Consider the following 17,004-nt stretch of genomic DNA (forward strand, 5'->3'; position numbering starts at 1 on the left):
GAGAGGACAAGCCTGCAGATCTCACTTACACTAGCACAGCAAACCAAAGGATCAAGTTTGAGAAGTGGGAAAGGGCAAATAGAATGTCCTTAATGATCATGAAGAAAGCAATAACTCAGTCAGTCAAAGGAGGGATCCCAAAACAAGACTATGCTAAACATTTCTTGGCTGCAGTAGGAGAGAAATTCAAAGAGTCAGGGAAAGCTAAAATAGGTATTTTTCTTAGGTTACCTTCATAAAATTTGATGGGGTTGGCAATATAAGAGAACATATTCTCAAGATGGTGAATCCAATGGCGGATCCAGAATTTTAATAGTGGGTGGTCCCAATATAAAAGTTCCATAAAATTAAACGAAAGTAACATTGAATAATTAAACAATGAATTACAATTTTTCATTCATAATTTTGTACAAACAAGATTACAAGGTATAAAAACTAAAATTTTCTACGACGAGATTTTATACTCTGAAAACATTTCATGATAGTTTCATTGTCAACGCAAAAAATAGAAGTCTTTCTCAATTGAACAACTAAGCCATCATTTAACCATTGTTCCTCTATTTTTTTGCAGAGTGAATATTCATGGCGAAAAATCTACACCCATCAATTAATCAAAATAAAAAACTATATTAATTGTTAAGGCTAAAAACATATAAAAGAACTAACAAACATATCATCAAATAATATTAAAAAATCATAACAAATTAACAAAAACAAAAATCTATTATGGAATTAACATTTTATAGTATTTTGACATTAAAAAAAAACATTTTATAGTATTAATTTAAACTAAAATATAACACTTAAATTTAGGAACGAGAGGATTAAGTGGTGGAGGAGAAAACATATTAGAATTGACAAAGTGGATAGTTAAATAGGGATTATAATTAGAATAGGTAAAGTGGACTATATAGCAAAGCAACCCACTTGATTTTTTGTTTTTTAATAAAAATGGTGAGGCTAAAAAGCCTCCCATGTGGCTTAGCAGAGTGTTTTCAAACCAATACTAAAAACACACCGTTTTACTAAATGGTTAGTCATCTTCTTCTCCTCCTGGTTTGCAGAAGGTCATAACAGAGCAGCCATCGCCGCTGTTTTCTCCTCCACCATATACCCTTATTTGGGTGGTCTGCGGAGGTCTCACAACCAATAGTCCAGGCTTCCGGGTGGTCCCGGGACCACCTTGGTCCCTTAATAGATCCTCCTCTAGTTGGATCTGTCTAAAAATTGAAGGATCTCGAAGTCCCAATGACTGATCTATTTCTAATTCACATGGCTCTCAATTCTTTGCCATCCAAGTATGGACAGCTGAAAGTTTCATATAATACACAGAAAGAAAAATGGGGAATTGATGAGTTGATTTCAATGTGTGCACACAAGAAGAAGATAGACTCAAGGGTGATAAGTCAACTGAAGTAAATCTCATTTAAGCTGACAAAAGTGTCAAAGTCACAAATGCTGGTTCATCGTTCATTGCTGGTAAGATGAAGAAGAAAACATTTTCTTCTTCATTTAAAAGTGTTAACACCTCTAAAGGATATCACAAACTCAAACATGTGAACACTGAAATTGAAAAAGAAAAGGAATGTTATGTTTGTAAGGAAACGGGTTATTTGAGAAAAAATTGTGTTGGTGTAACATCCCACATCACCTAGGGGAGTGGATCATGTAAGTCTTATATGTATATTCTCATCTCTACCTAGCACGAGGCCTTTTGGGAGCTCACTGGCTTTGGAGTTCATCGGAACTCCAAAGTTAAGCAAGTTCGTGTGAGAGCAATCCCATAATGGGTGATCAACTGGAAAATTCTCGTGTGAGTTCCCAGAAACAAAATCGTGAGGGCGTGGTCGGGGTCCAAAGCGAACAATATCATGCTAGGCAGAGTCGAGCCCAGGATGTGGTGGGAGCTCGGGCCGGGATGTGACAATTTAATATCAGAGCCAATCTCTGGCCTGAAGTGTGCCGACAAGGAAAATACCAGACTTGGCATTTGCAGTTAGTGTACTAGGCAGGTTTCAAGCAAATCTTGGTCCACCTCACTGGATTGCAGCTAAGAAAGTCTTGAGATATCTCAAGAGAACCAGAGATTTCTTGCTCACTTATTAACATGTTGATGCACTTGAGTTATTAGCTTATACTGATTCGGATTTGCCAAGGTGTGTTGGCGACCGAAGATCAACTAATGGATACATATTTATGCTTATTGGTGGTGCTATGTTATGGAAAAGTGCCAAACAGAAATCGATTGCTTCATCGACTATGGAGGCTGAGTTTATTAGATGTTATACTGCAACCAAACAGGCAATTTGGCTTAGAAATATTGTAAGGGGATTAAGTGTATTGAAAAGCCACTTAAGTTGTACTGTGACAACAAGGCAGCAGTGTTTTTCTCGAAGAATAACAAGAGATCACTTGCAAACAGACTTATGGATATAAAGTACTTGAAGGTAAGGGATGAAGTGAGGAAGGGAACTATTGATAGTCAACACATAAGCATAGAACTTATGGTTGCTGACCCTCTTACAAAGGCCTTAACAGTGGGAGTATTCAAGAAGCATACTCTTGATATGGGAATGAGAAACTCTTTTGATTTAGTTAATGAGTAGGAGTAAGCACTCGATTGATTCTTATATGATACATTCAATTGTTGGTTATTGTTCTTTGTCAATTTCTTTTGTTATTTGAACTATGAATGAGTTTATCAGTATGGAAATTTCATAACTGATATAATATTTTTAACAGATTTCATACTGAAGTTAATTTCAGTTTGTTTTGTGAACTAATGTTTTGATTATTAGTTCTTGACACCATGACTTTGTTAGCAACAAAGTGCTTTAAGTTGAATGTGTATGTGATCCTAGAGTGCAAGGAACAAACCAAGTTGTTCTTTGTTTTCTTTAGTTCTACATTCGATTCAAAGTGACAGGTTGCTGGGAAAGGTTGTTGCATACTTATGAAGACTCAGTGATCACCATGAGTTCTTATTTGTTAGGATAAATCGTTGACATTCAAGTGGGAGAATGTAAAGTTGTGAATGATAATGAATGATGTATTAGATTACTTGTGTTGTAAGCCACTTGTTTATCGAGTTGTTAACGACATAAGTAATCTAATAGTCCTAGTGAAATAAGGATTATGGAGTCTTAAACTTTACAATTGACCTCAAAGAAATCTAATAGGTTTCGCTACAGAGATATAGAATCATGGTACTCAATCACTTAATTGATAGGGTTTAATTTTCACAACCAATAATAGGCTGGCTATGATTAAACCCTAATGATATAAATACTATGGTTAAGTCCCTGCTTCCATATGCTTAATCTCTCAGATATATTGAACCCTATTCATATAGCAGAGTGATATTATTGAAGTACTGGAAATAGAAGACAACCTAGAACTCTGCAATGGCTTCTTCTTCCTCAGGTAAGTTTTATGCAGACCTTATATTTTGCATATCTGCATGCAGTCCTTCCTTGTTACATAGAAATATGGCTCATGTAATCCTATAACCTTGTTGTCCCATTATCACATGTATGTCTATATATGTGCATGTTACTTTTGTAATCCTTACAGCATGTCCTCCTTTGATCCGGTGAGGGTTTCGAATTCGATTTTAATAACCAATTTCAAGCGTGTATCTTGTCGTGTTCATGTGATATTGTATTAGATAAATGTTATGAATGACTATGAATAGAAAACCCCAAACCCCTATTCACGGCTGAAACTTACCAGTAACGGTGGGTATAACATTCTACTTCATTTATTAGGGAATGGCATTTATGAGAAGGGAAAACGAAAACCCCATGCACAAGCCAGCAACATATCAAAAAGGACAGGACATCCACTTCATACCACAACCAAATAACGGAAGGTGCCCACTTTCGCAAAAGCCTTAGCCTTGACATGTTATTTCCCAAAAGTTTATCATTTCTGTTAAGCTGCAATTTTTCTTCAATAGTACATAATACTGAAGTTTAGTGAGTGTAGATTTAATGGGAATAGGAGTTCAAATGAGATAGGAGTGAAGATTTGGAGATTATGAAATACCAAAGAGTGAACGCTTTCGCTATCTTGGATCTATCATGAGATCTTAACCATATAATACAAGTTAGATGGATGAAGTGGAAGGGTGCATTGGGTGCGTTGTGCGATCGTCGTATGCTACTAAAGCTCAAGGGAAAATTTTACAGGCCGATAATAAGGCAAACAATGCTTTATGGCACGAAATGTTTGGTCATAAAAAATCAACATGTGCAAAAATGAGTGTAGTAAAGATGAGAATACTTCATTGGATGTGTAGGCACATGAGAAATGATAAGATTAATAATGAGAATATTTGATATACAGTAAGATTGCTGCAATGGAATATAAGATGAGAGAAAATTAGTTAATGTGGTTTGGACACGTGAGCCCAAGGTTCTAAAAAACGCTAGGCGATAGTCGGGCGGCGAGCCAGCGCCTAGCGCCTAGGCGCCTAGGCGGGATCTAGGCGGGCGCCTAGGCCGCCTAGGCGGATTTAGGTAAATTTCTTGTATATCTTGTAAATAAGTGCATATTGATACATAAAAAATTATATTTGTATGAAATTCATGGATAAGATAATAAAAGAATGATAAATATAAAAAGAATATTTAGTTTTTAAATAATTAGTATTTAATTTTTAAATAATAAATATTTAAAAGCCCCACCTAGTGGGTTGGGTAGTTCATAAACATTTAAAAATCAAATGGTTGTTCATAAAATCCACGTGTGAGAGGTTTGACACCTCCCCTCCACCCCCACTTTTCTCACATCAGGTAGGATTCCAAAAGGTGGAGCTAGTTACGCCTTGGAAAGCGGTCTCACAATATTTTTTTTGGGTTTTCTTTTCCTCTTCTGCCTTGGAAAGAGGAAAGCCCCATTAATGTTTTGAATTTTTTACTTTTTCTCTTCTTCTCCTTCTCCGATTACTCTGTTTTTCTATTTCCTCTTCTTCTGTTGCTCTGTAAATTTCCACAGCAACCTCTCTCGCTTCTTCTCTGAGCTTCTTTCTGCTTCCAAGGCGCTCGCTCTGTCTCTCTCTCTTCTAGCCGCCAAACAACTTCCAGTTCTGCCCCATCAACTCTATTAATTCCACCATGAAACTCTGCACATTCTGCAACTCCATCCAAAACCCATCTCTAAAGTTCCAATCTTTTCTCTTACTCTTTTCAGCCACTCTCCTCATTTACTTCACCGAATCCAAACTCCAAACTCCACTCATTCTACCCCTCAGAACCCAACAAATTCCATCTGGGTCCCTCCCAAAGTCCCCAAACAAGACTCCTTTCCACCACAATGTCACCCTCACAGTCACCGTCGCAGTCGGAACTCCGCCGCAGAACGTTTCAATGGTCATCGACACCGGAAGCGAGCTTTCCTGGCTTCATTGCAACAAAACCCAGGACTATAACAACACATTCGATCCGACCCAGTCCACCTCCTACTCCCCCGTCCCATGCTTCTCATCCACCTGCAAGAACTGGACAGACCTTGCTGATTTATGAAACGGTTTTGAGTTAATCGCGGCGGAGCACCGCCGCCTAGCGCCCAGGCGCCGCCTAGGCGGCCGCCTCAACCGTTTTTTAGAACACTGCGTGAGCCTACTGATGTTCTAGTTAGAAGATGCGACTATGAGATGAAGCTCAGGACAAAAAGGGTAGAGGAAGACCTAGGAAGACTTGAAAAGAGACTTAAGGAAAGATATAGAGTACTTGGAACTAGTGGAAGCCATGACACAAAACCAGGGCAATGAAGCTCTAGGATTCGTACAGTCGAACCAACTTAGTGGAATAAGGCTTGATTGTTGTTGTTCTTGTTGTTGTTGGTACGTAGTACTGAGTGATATAAAAAATGAATCAATGAGATTGAAAGTAGAAGATAATAGTTGTGATTAAAACACTCGTAGCACTGATAACTTAGCATATAGTTCAAATGCTTACAAAAACACCACAAATTTCTCATATTTTCTCTTTTTGAATTTGTGTTTAAATCAAAGAACATATAAAGGAGAGCAAGAATTGACAACTCTGGAACTTGAAGTGGAGCAAAATCCAAAGCTTTTATCCCTTTGACTAGGAGTTTTGCTTCCACAAAAGAGGCATACTGTGCTCAAAAAGTCATATTTTTCTGTTCAATAACGAAAATACTAGAACAACGTCGGGCACTTTACTCTCTACCGTTATCTTTTTCCTTGTTCTTTAACAACTTTTCATTATGAGTTATGCAAACCAAGGATTTCCATCCCAACAAAGCACTGAGTAAATATGACTACCTAGACACCAGACACCATCATGTAAAGTGGACATATAAATATGCAATCTTCACTGAAAACATGAATTCTTACATCAATCATGTTACAAACTTACAAACTACTGTCAGGTAGAATTCTTACCACATAACGATATAGGTAATGCTAAGGAGAGCATATTTTTTGAACCATTTTATGTGTCAGCAGAATCTTTCATAGGAGAATGTATATTCTCTTACCTTCTATTAGTTTCTCTGACGCTCTGCGCGTGGTCCCGGCGACTACACGTTTACTCACCGAATTGCGGCAGTGAGTGTGCCACTGCATTTGTCGTCGACGGTGCGCTCGTCGGTGGCAACGATGGCAACGTGTCCACTGGTGATAAAACGGCGCATGACGCCACTATGGTAGCACGTGGCTCCAGCGACTGTGACGTCTACTCGCCGAACCGCGATGGTGAGTATGACAGAACATTTGCCGCCGACGGCGCGTTAGCTGGCGGCAACAATGGCGACGCATGCAAGACCGAGACCTAACCTTAGGTTATTCAACATTGTGAATCACATGACACCCTCCGTTCGTGCAAAATCAATGTTGAAATAGTACTTTTGGATGTTAAATTAGAGGAAAGTTAAAAAGTGCTTATATAAGCTACATTAGGTACAAGTTCGGATAAATTGGACAAAGGCAAGGAGCCTAATGAGGAAACACGCACGGGCTACCTATGAGTGGATTCCTTCAAAACTTACGTTTTTTATTAAACTATATTTTTTAAATGAATGATTTGAGCTAGCCTTTGATGAGACTTAAGTAGTGAGTTTACTTGATTGTGGCCAGGGGGAGGGTGAAATGGCTATGTGAGTCTTCCCGGCTCCGAAAGGGGTGGATAACCATAGCTTGCCACTTGTTGTCTCCTTTTTTTTTTTTTTTTAAATGTTAATGTTGATAGTATAGTTAATCTAATAACTTTGGTGATTTATTTTTTTTTCACCACATGGTTATCATGCACTTCGTATAGCTATCTCCGGCCGTAGTCCGTAGGATTAATTAATTGCAAGTGTCGATATTTCTAGTAGTGGCTAGCTCTTGCGTAGGTAGATGCCGTTTCACTTGCTCGCTATACTATACTAGTATATGCTAGTTTTGTGATTGATTGTAGATATGATCTTTGAATTGTTTCGATGTGATTGTTTGATGATTTGATATGAATTGATTAACTTGGAATAATGATATTGTTTGACTATATATATTATAGTAGATACTATTATGTAGTTTTAAACTACATACATTTTTCAAACGAGGGTTAGTATCTTCAAAATGATTTTGACTAGATAAATGATTATGATCCACTTACACTTTATTTTTCGACCCCTCAGGACATAGTGAGACCAAGGAGGTTTTGAGGCAGATGAGTGGGCTTGGCAGTGAGACTATTCGGTACTATGTGGGGTGATTTTACTTAATGTTATTTATCTAGTTGTAATAATGGCACAATTTTGATTATGCCAAGCGCTACATTTTAATTTGTGTTATCTATTGTATGCACTGCTATGAGTGATGAGTCGATAATATACTATATAGTTTACACTAATCTTAGTATTAATTTATTAGTTATTTTGTGGGAAATTTGATACTTTGACTTACATTTCCAATGTAGGCCATTCGACCTCTTCTTGAGTAAAAATTGATCAAATTGATGAATTTTGGAGTGATTCGAATTGGAGGATGTTCGTGTGCCTTTCAACCTAATTGTATCAAAGTTTTAGAATTTTATACCAAGCAGATAATTTATAGGGATGAAATAAAGAAGTAGCGTGTAGTGTTGCTAAACTGACATTTTGGGCTTATTTGGGCTTTTTGGCGTCCAATATGATGTTTTTTGGGTTCGAGGCCTTTTGCAATTATGTTCAGGACATCTCAAACTTTAATTCTAGCCATTTTGGCTCTGTTTTGGAGTTCTGAAGGTACAGAAACGTGGGTGATTTGTGGCTGGGCAGATTTCCCATATTTGATTAGGATTATGTTTCCTATTTTCCCTTAAGTTATTATGTTTCCTAGTTTCACTTAAGTTATTATGTTTCCTAGTTTTTAGAAGACCTTTTCTAGTAAGAATTTTATTTTGTAATAGTATAAATAAGGCTTTTTTTAGCCATTAGGGTTGAGAGGAGAGAATGCACACACTAATTTGGAGAATTGCTTTTGACGATTCAAGTTTATTTTCAAGGTGTTTTCTATCCATGTTCTTAATAATATTTTGTTTTATGATTGTTCGTAACTAGTTTCGTTTGCTAGGGCGAGGCCACGAGCCTTAGCAAGAATATGTAGTTTCTTTTCAATTTACTTATGATATTATGCATGCAGGTTTTGAATTTTTGATCACCGTGTTTGAAACTATCTACTTGTCTGGATGATTGGCCACCATTAAGATATTTAGAAAAGTAATTTGATGTAATTTTGGCAAAGGGTTGTCCCTAAAATTGACTAAGGCTTCTTGTGGTTAATATGTATAACTTCTTAGGATGGATGACACATCTTAAGGGTTACATGGTTTTTCAAAAGGTTTTCACAAAATTTAATGACTATTGCATGTTCACATTTGATCTGGACACCACAGACAGGTTGCATGTTAGATATTGTTCTATGTTGGAGGTTCCAAGTAGGATATACTTTAGGAAAACCTAACCTTCAAAATATGTAAGGATAATTCATAAGTAATTGGAAGAACTACGTAAGATTGTTAAGGTGACAGCGGAACCCTAGTGCTTAAATAGATTTTCAAAACTATTTTCTTTTGTTTTCTTTACCTTCCCATTTATTTAATTATTTTTTAATATTTTAGTTCATAAAATCAACCTTTTTCAAACTTTGTTTTCAAATAATTAATTAAGATTTGGTATGTACATAAATTATTCATTCAATTCATGTGGAGAATGACCTTGCTAGAGCCGACTATATTATAATTACCTTGTACTGTTGCAAGTATTTTAAATGTTTTTATCCTTACTTTTGCAGTTGGTAAAAATCCTATCAATGAGCTATGAACTCGATGTGTAATAAGGGATTGGGGAGGTTGTTTAGGATTTGCAGGACAGTTTGAATTACTTAATAAAAGGACCTTTTTGGTTTAAATTTGTTCGTATCATAATTTCTTTACAATGGCTTTCGTCAATAAGTTGATGTTTCGTCATTTTAGGGTGAGGTTATATTGTCAACTAAGCATGGGCCAACACATCACAGCCTTTAAGCTAGTTGGTTATTGGGTCCTTATGTCACATGAGTAAATGTAAGAGTGACATGAGTCCAACCAAAACAGGGGTTTTATTTGAAGAAAAAAAGAAAAAAAAAAGGAGTTAATGTTACCGTCCTCGGCGCCGGAAAACATCCGATCAGTTCTGGTCGTTGGTGGATTAGAGGGAAGAGGGAGGAGGGAGCGGAGAGCGAGTTGCACACGAAAGCAGGTTGATCTCCAACATTAGATAGATTATTCAAACAAGAGTACAAACAGTCTTCGTGGTGAATAAATAACCCTTCATATACACGAATTGATATAAATGACAGAAGATGTGTACACTTCATACATTACACACAATCAATGCAACAAGTCGCTGCGATTTACACAAACAAAACATGCACATACTTGAGAGGTCCTCCTATCAATTAGGACACTCACCAGAAAACTCAGGATTGAACATAAATGTCCGTATGCTGTCCATTTAGGTTGGCCGGATCGAACTTGTTTATCTCGTCCACTTTCCTATTCTCATCAATTAAACTAGCAAACAGCATTGCCATTTTGGATGTTGATCTGACCCTCGCTTTTCAGGGAACCAACATAAGCGGTGCCTTCTTTGTAACTACCCATACTGTGATGATTTCCTTTCATTCTGTCTCCTCGGGATACTTCGGATGTGCTGCTGCAGCTCATCCTCCGGCCAAGCTTTGGTGATTTTGCACGAGTTGGTGGCAGCTGGCATACAGACAAAGCAAAAATTTTAAAACTTGAGCTGTAATTTACATTTATATAAAATAATGTTTATGTATTTGTCACACTTCGTACAATGTAATACTATTCTATCTGTGGTTTCAAATAGCGTAACAGAATCTCATGCAGGGTAGAACCAGATAAAGTCACTGTATAACCTTTGTAAGTTCAGTTTTAGGTGGAGGTCCCTCATGATAGAAGCTTGGCATCGGGTTTGCCTTAAACGCTAAACTCTTTCTCAGTTGCTTGATAGCTGCCTCCTCCTCTTCCTTGAAATTCCAAGATTATGAAGCAGACAAAGGTAAAGAAAAATCAAGTAAGAAGGACCGAGCTGAACTAAAAGACATGAACAGACTAAAAAAAGTTAAGAAACAATGGAACAACAGACACCATCTGTTCAATGTTTTGGTGTGTGTGTGTGTTGGGGGGGGGGGGGGGGAGAGAGAGAGAGAGAGAGTAAAACCTTGGTCCTTGCATCACGTTTAGTTGTTTGCACCTCCAGTGCTTGGTGCTTCTCCTCTAACCTTGAATAAAACTAGATATGGCAACAATAATAAGGGTGCACAGTCAATGCTTAGGGACTACTCATCGGAGTAATTAAATTTAACTCCACATAATAAAAAACTGTGAAGGCACTACCTCCTTCCTTTTCTTCGCACGCTCAGTGCATCTTAACGTTGGAGCAGATGCAACAGTTTCTCTGAACCTAAGAGTTCGTGCAGATGCTACTGTGCTATGCATGTTAAAGGAATAGAACTCAAATTCCGATTAGAAGTGAGTAGTAGGAAGAAGATGAAAAGACAAAAGAATCAAGCTAGGACTTCAAAATGTAGAAAAGGATACATGGAAGCTACAGAACAGGAATCTTCCTCATCAGAATGCTTCTTCTTATCTGGTTGCAATGGCTTCCTTCGTACCAACGGTGATATTGGCTGCAAAGACATAGATGTCATAAAAAACTTTTGCAACTACAACAGAGACTACACATGCAATCAAGCCAAGGAAAGACATGACAAAATGTTTTTGTCAACGTTCAAAAGAATAAAAATAACCAACAGAATTTTAAAACAACCTATATCTAGGCTTTGGTTAGCAGGAGCTACCTGGTTATGCTTTGTGGTATTAAAATGTCGCAGATCGCTTGTATTGGATAATTTATAAACACCATTACCGCAATTAAGAGCAACACTGACTAGACGAGTTCCACATGAAGCACGCTTTTCTGTAGCTAAGGTAAATGGCTGTGGAACAGTGTGTTTTGTTCCAGCATTTCCAGCAGCAGGTTTTGATGCATGTTTTACAGATGCAAGTGACGTACTAGTAACCTTTGTTTTCCCGGAATCCAGTTGAACCTTCTCCACAGTCTGGTGAGAAAGACCTGAATGGTTTGTGACACTTTCTGATTCCTTGTCCACGCAGATATGTGTAACTTCCATCCCTATTACACTTGCAATACAGAAAAGCATCCCAATTGTATCAATATCATTATAGGTGTATCTAGAGTGCAAACATGTTCGCACCCTCTCATTACTTACAAAAATAAAATAAAATTTGGTCATGATTTGGTGCTTACAAACTCTGTAAAAGCGTAAAAACATTTTTAATTCATGAAAGTGCAGAACGATATTTTAATTCATGTTTTTACCATCCTTTTGGATATGCTGCTACTGGAAAACAAAAATATTCTCTTTTTCTGACCAAAAAGAGAGAGGGGAACAAAAGAAGATGCAAGAGTGATAGTATAGCTAAGTTACAATGTAATGTTTTAAATAAAAATAAAACAATTCCAGAACAACTATTGTGGGCAAACATAACAAAAACGTGACGTGATTTGACTTTTAAATACTCAAAATGCGTACAGATGAAATCACCCTTCTTCCATGAGGAAATATTTGTATGCTAATTTTTCTGCAGATAGAAGAAAATTACTCAGGAGTATCAGAAGAAGATGACGATTAACAAACAATGAGCGAGTGAGAAAAGATGATAAAGTAGCAAGAGACAGAATCATTTGCTTTGCCAACAACCAGAGGTGTGAAGAAAGAGGGAGAAGAACAAAATGAAACAAAAAATAGATAGGTGTGCTCAATCCGTATTTTCTTTGATGGGTCGCCATAACACCCTGAGACGTCGCCAAACAACAGAAAGAAAATCGAAGAATGGGGAGGGTTTTACAAAGCAAAAGAGAATCACTCTGCACTAAATTTAAACTGCAGTAAGAGGCAATTTCGAAGGCACGGGCTTATGTATATGGTAGAAAAGCAAAATGTGAACCGATAAACACAGTCACTTCTTTACTTCACATTTAAATTTTGTGGAAACTGACAAATATTGAACCAATATGAGTACCAAGTGGGAATTCAAAAGGATCTCAAACCTCAATTTGTTGGATTAAGTACAAACAAAACATGTCTAATATTGCAAACAAACTCTTGTTAACATTACACTTCAAAGAAAAACACTCCAAATCCAATACTTTAGAAAGAAAAAAAAAGCCCAATTGACCTTGGTAATAAGGGCCGATATTACAACTAGGAACCAATTAGAGATGACAAAGTGACAGATGAGAGATTTTTTTATCCGCTTGAGCTCTCGGAGTGTTTTTGTATAAACCTTATAGTTGTCAGGGTGTTTTTATAATTTACTAAAACAATTCAGATTATAATGCCTAATTAAGATTAGCTTTGGCTGAGTAATCACACATATTTCTTTGACATACACAGAAAAGAAAAAAAAGTATGAAGCAAACCCATTTCACCTCGAATGGGTTAAACTGTAACAACCAGTTAACCACATTGGAAAATTGGAATATTGAGTTCTTTCTTCTCATTCCCCAGATACTTAAAACACACCAAAATCCGAAAAAAATCGTGTATTTTCCCAGCTGCATTTTCTCAGCAACCAAACAAAGATCTAAGTGAACCAAACAAGTTCAAAACACAGATTTCAAAATCTGGGTTTTCATACATAATTAGCAAAAATCAATCCAAATGCACGAAGAAACAAAACCAAAAACAGATCAAAATGAAACGACATTGCAAAAATCGATACTGCATTTCATGGACGCGCAACAAGCTATAGCATTTCGAGCAGATCGAGAGCATGAATGGACGAGAAGGTGGCAAGGGTGGTATCAACTCACAGTTTTGGTCCGAAGTCTGAAGATGTTTCGCTCTGTGCGTCCGTGAGCCTCTCTGCCTATCGAGGTGTTATGTTTTCAAAGCATAGATTCTGTTGCTTTTATATGCGCGCGCGGTGCCCCGTCGGCATTGACGCCGTTTAATTCTTTGTCTGAAATATTTTTTTATTTTTTCACATTTTCACTTTTTCACATATGGGTAAGAATTTTAATTTTTTTACATATACAAGCGAGAGTAATAAGGGATACGAACTTGGGAGCTCGAGTGTAATTAGAATTGGAAATAAAGAAGAATGACAAATAGAAAGAGCCGCGTTTCGACTTCAAACCCTTCCTCTCAGTACAAATTTTACGTAAAAAAATGGTTACGAAGTTTTATTTATTTATTTTTTCCTCATACGTACTTTCTTCGTGTAAAAATTCATAGCTTCAATTTACTTGTAGATTAATCACTTACTTTCTTTGTGTGTGTGTGTGTGTTTTTTTTTTTTTTTATGTTTTTGGTGGGGAGGGGGGGGGTTTCCTTCTCCAACTTTAGACCTTTTTCGTACAATAACAACATAAACATGCAGATTTAAGCTTAATCAAGTTGGTTAGATAAATTTGAATCCTCCTTCTCATATTCGTTTTTTGTAAGAATCGAATCTAAAACCTATCACATAAAAGTAAAAAAGAATACCAGTAGACCATAGTACTAATTAAATGGCATAATGTGGTTCAAATTCGCTTTTAACGAGAATCAAACCGGTGTTAGACGTGAGAGTTAGAGGCCACGACAGAGGGATTTTCAAACAATGATATTAAGAAGATGCTCATATCTTAACCAAAAAGCAATGAAATCGCAGACTTTCCATACATATGATTATTGCTTTAGGTCCCCATGGTCCTCTGATTATTCTTGCTTAACCCTTTTGAAAAAGCCCTAACACCCTCTAATTAAATTCATATAGAATTCCCTCTCTTGCTCTAAATACCCATCATGAACTCTTAAACTAGATTAACAGCTATGTCTATGTGCTCCAACTTGTTCCACTCTTTCAATATCCTACTTCTTCCAAGGTTGATGTAATGTGGTTGAATCTAACTTTCTTTCGTATTCAACTTAATTGAGATATTCCGGTTTTTTTCACATGTTGTTTATCTGAATAAGGATTTTTTTTTTTTTGCACGTTCGTCCTTTACACGAATTAGTATATATGTTAGAGCAAATTCGAGCCAGCTATGGTTTCTTTTGAATATCCACACTGTAAACTTGATTGTGCGTACAAGATTAACAAGTAATCGTACTGCGTTAAATTGATTTATCAAAAATTTCATAGCACCAAGGCACTCTTAATAGATTCCAAAGTTATATAACATCCGGTTCCTGCAGATATTCATTAATCTTAAATCATAGGTGTCCTCTTCTTTGAACTTGCAAATTATTGTTGCAGATTCAATTACACATCTTTTAGTTAACTATAGTTTAGGTTTATGTATCCAACACCGAGATGGATCCACACACAAATAATAGTTAACCGATAGATCTAAATGTCTTTTAGGAAGTATACAAATCTTAATTGCACGTAGCATGGTATCCAAATTAGTCTATATCCAAGCATGGTCTCATCAATTTGAAATAATTAAATCACTTCTATTTGGGTTAATATTTGAATATTGGGCTTTACATAAGGAAAAGTCCAAAGGCGCCAAAACAAATTGAAGTTACCCGAAGCCCAACATTGAAGCCCAGAGACAAATTTAAGCCTTCTCAGCCAAGGTATAGGCCATGTGCCTATGACCGAAATGACAACTGACAGAGACCAGCTCACTACCAGCTAAAAAGCACTTTCTAATGGCATAAATGTGTAATTACATGATGACTCACTGTCCTTGAGAGCCCTCGGCCAAGAATAAAGCCCATACTGTCGGGCCAAATCGCCTGTAAAAGGAGGAAGAGATAACAGAGACAAGGACACTCAACCAATCAAACAAACAACATACAAACTCTACTCTTAAGCCAGATTTACATCCAAAAAGCTGAAACCAACCCAAATTTAGTCCTTTTAGCAATAGTTTCCTTAGAAAAGCTATCTTTTGTCTAGTGTAAAAGCTATGCTACCCTCCCTAGTGTTGTAGTATCGATTCCCTCATGTAAAACCTATTTACCATTCATCCCTTTTTAGCATAAAACCTATTTACCATTCATCCCTTTTTAGCTTAATAGATCTATCGTCTAAATGTACTTTTCAGCTTGTATTCAAAAGTTATTTCCACCTGTTTTCCACCTAAGAGTCCCATTTGTATCAAGATATGGTTAACTTAATAAACCTGCTTTCATTAAAAACGAACTGGATTTGAGGAAATGGTCTAAAAGGGCTCTGAACTCCCTTCGTTTCGAACATGCAAGATTATGAACTAAAGGTCCTTGTTTACACGGCAAGAAAAAGAACTTAATGCATACTTAATCCATCTGTAACAATCCTTTGATGAAAAGAAGTTTGAGTAATTTTGGGCATAAGTAATCACTCAAAGCACATCTATTTCAACATCTATTATACTGAGATAACAGTGGCACACCTAGCCCTTTGTTAGTTTTGATTGCAAACCTCAAGGCCTACACCTAAGGCCTAACAAATGCACCATTCAAACTAACTGTGAACTCTTTTTGCAGCACACCAAGTAGCAAGAGCCCAACGACCGCACCCAGAGTGCCATTCATCCTTAGAGAACTGTGCGAGAGGCTATCCACCTTTGCCTTGAACATACTTTTGGCATGCCCAGTGGGATCCATTACAAAGTCTTGTATGCAAAAATAAGGAAAGAGCGAACCTTCAGGTGGAATACAAAGTACGGGCCACCCCATTGTTTACCAAGATCATACATGGCAGACCACCTAGAAGATTTCTCCTTCCTACGAGGACCGACTATTTTCGAAAGCCCGACTTCATCTAAGAAGTCAGGAGGAAAAGTGATCAACAAAGACTTGCAAGCTACCATGGTGCAAGTGTTGAAGAGTATAGAGAAGACTTCTCTGGAGACCATAGGAGAAGTGAGCAAACTCTGTTCTCTTACAAGGAGTTTGCAAAGGAGATTAGATCTGGAGTACCCTACCTTAAAAGATGGTTATGCTAGAGAGATAATGAGAGAGGAAAGTCTTGAGAAAGAACCAGTTATTCCTCTATTTCCTTTGCTCGAGGAAAAAAATGATAGGGGGAAGAAGAAGGTGGAACCTAGAACCAGTCAGCCAGAAGTGGAGGAGATCTTGGAAACAGATATGCCTAACCCTTTATTGTTCCCACTAGATAGTAGGGGAAAATCGGGCAAGATAAGAAAAAGTGTGGAATGAACCAATAAGTTAGGGAATCTAGTGTAAAAGTTGTGTCCACAACTGCGGGCAAACCTCCTCCTTATAGGCCACCACCACTGGCTAATAAGGAAGAATAAGCCAAATAGAGACAGCCTGAACCAAAGAAGAAGGCTTTCTCGGGCAATGAAAATAGCCCGAAATGGGGACCTCCTTACACCCCACATAGCAATGCAGTTAACCAGCAACTTAGAGACGAGTTGGTTGAGCTAAGAATAATGGTGGTCTAAAATGTCTAGCCACAGGCTCGCCTGCTGTTCGAGAACACC

The 17,004-nt window shown here is 37.3% G+C and overlaps 1 protein-coding gene across 1 annotated transcript; it reads right to left on the minus strand.

Moving 5' to 3' along the window:
- Positions 1-9,727: 9,727 nt before the first annotated feature.
- Positions 9,728-12,203, minus strand: LOC126595625 (protein WVD2-like 3). The gene is made up of 7 exons (XM_050261910.1): positions 12,110-12,203; positions 11,354-11,696; positions 11,094-11,182; positions 10,890-10,983; positions 10,714-10,785; positions 10,409-10,519; positions 9,728-10,235 (listed from the first exon to the last, which is right to left on the minus strand). Exons 2-7 carry the CDS (start codon positions 11,684-11,686, stop codon positions 10,041-10,043), a joined length of 894 nt encoding a protein of 297 aa, XP_050117867.1. The 5' UTR covers positions 11,687-11,696; positions 12,110-12,203; the 3' UTR covers positions 9,728-10,040.
- Positions 12,204-17,004: the final 4,801 nt, after the last annotated feature.

This window comes from Malus sylvestris, chromosome 13, assembly GCF_916048215.2.
Source record: "Malus sylvestris chromosome 13, drMalSylv7.2, whole genome shotgun sequence".
Classification (NCBI taxonomy): domain Eukaryota; kingdom Viridiplantae; phylum Streptophyta; class Magnoliopsida; order Rosales; family Rosaceae; genus Malus; species Malus sylvestris.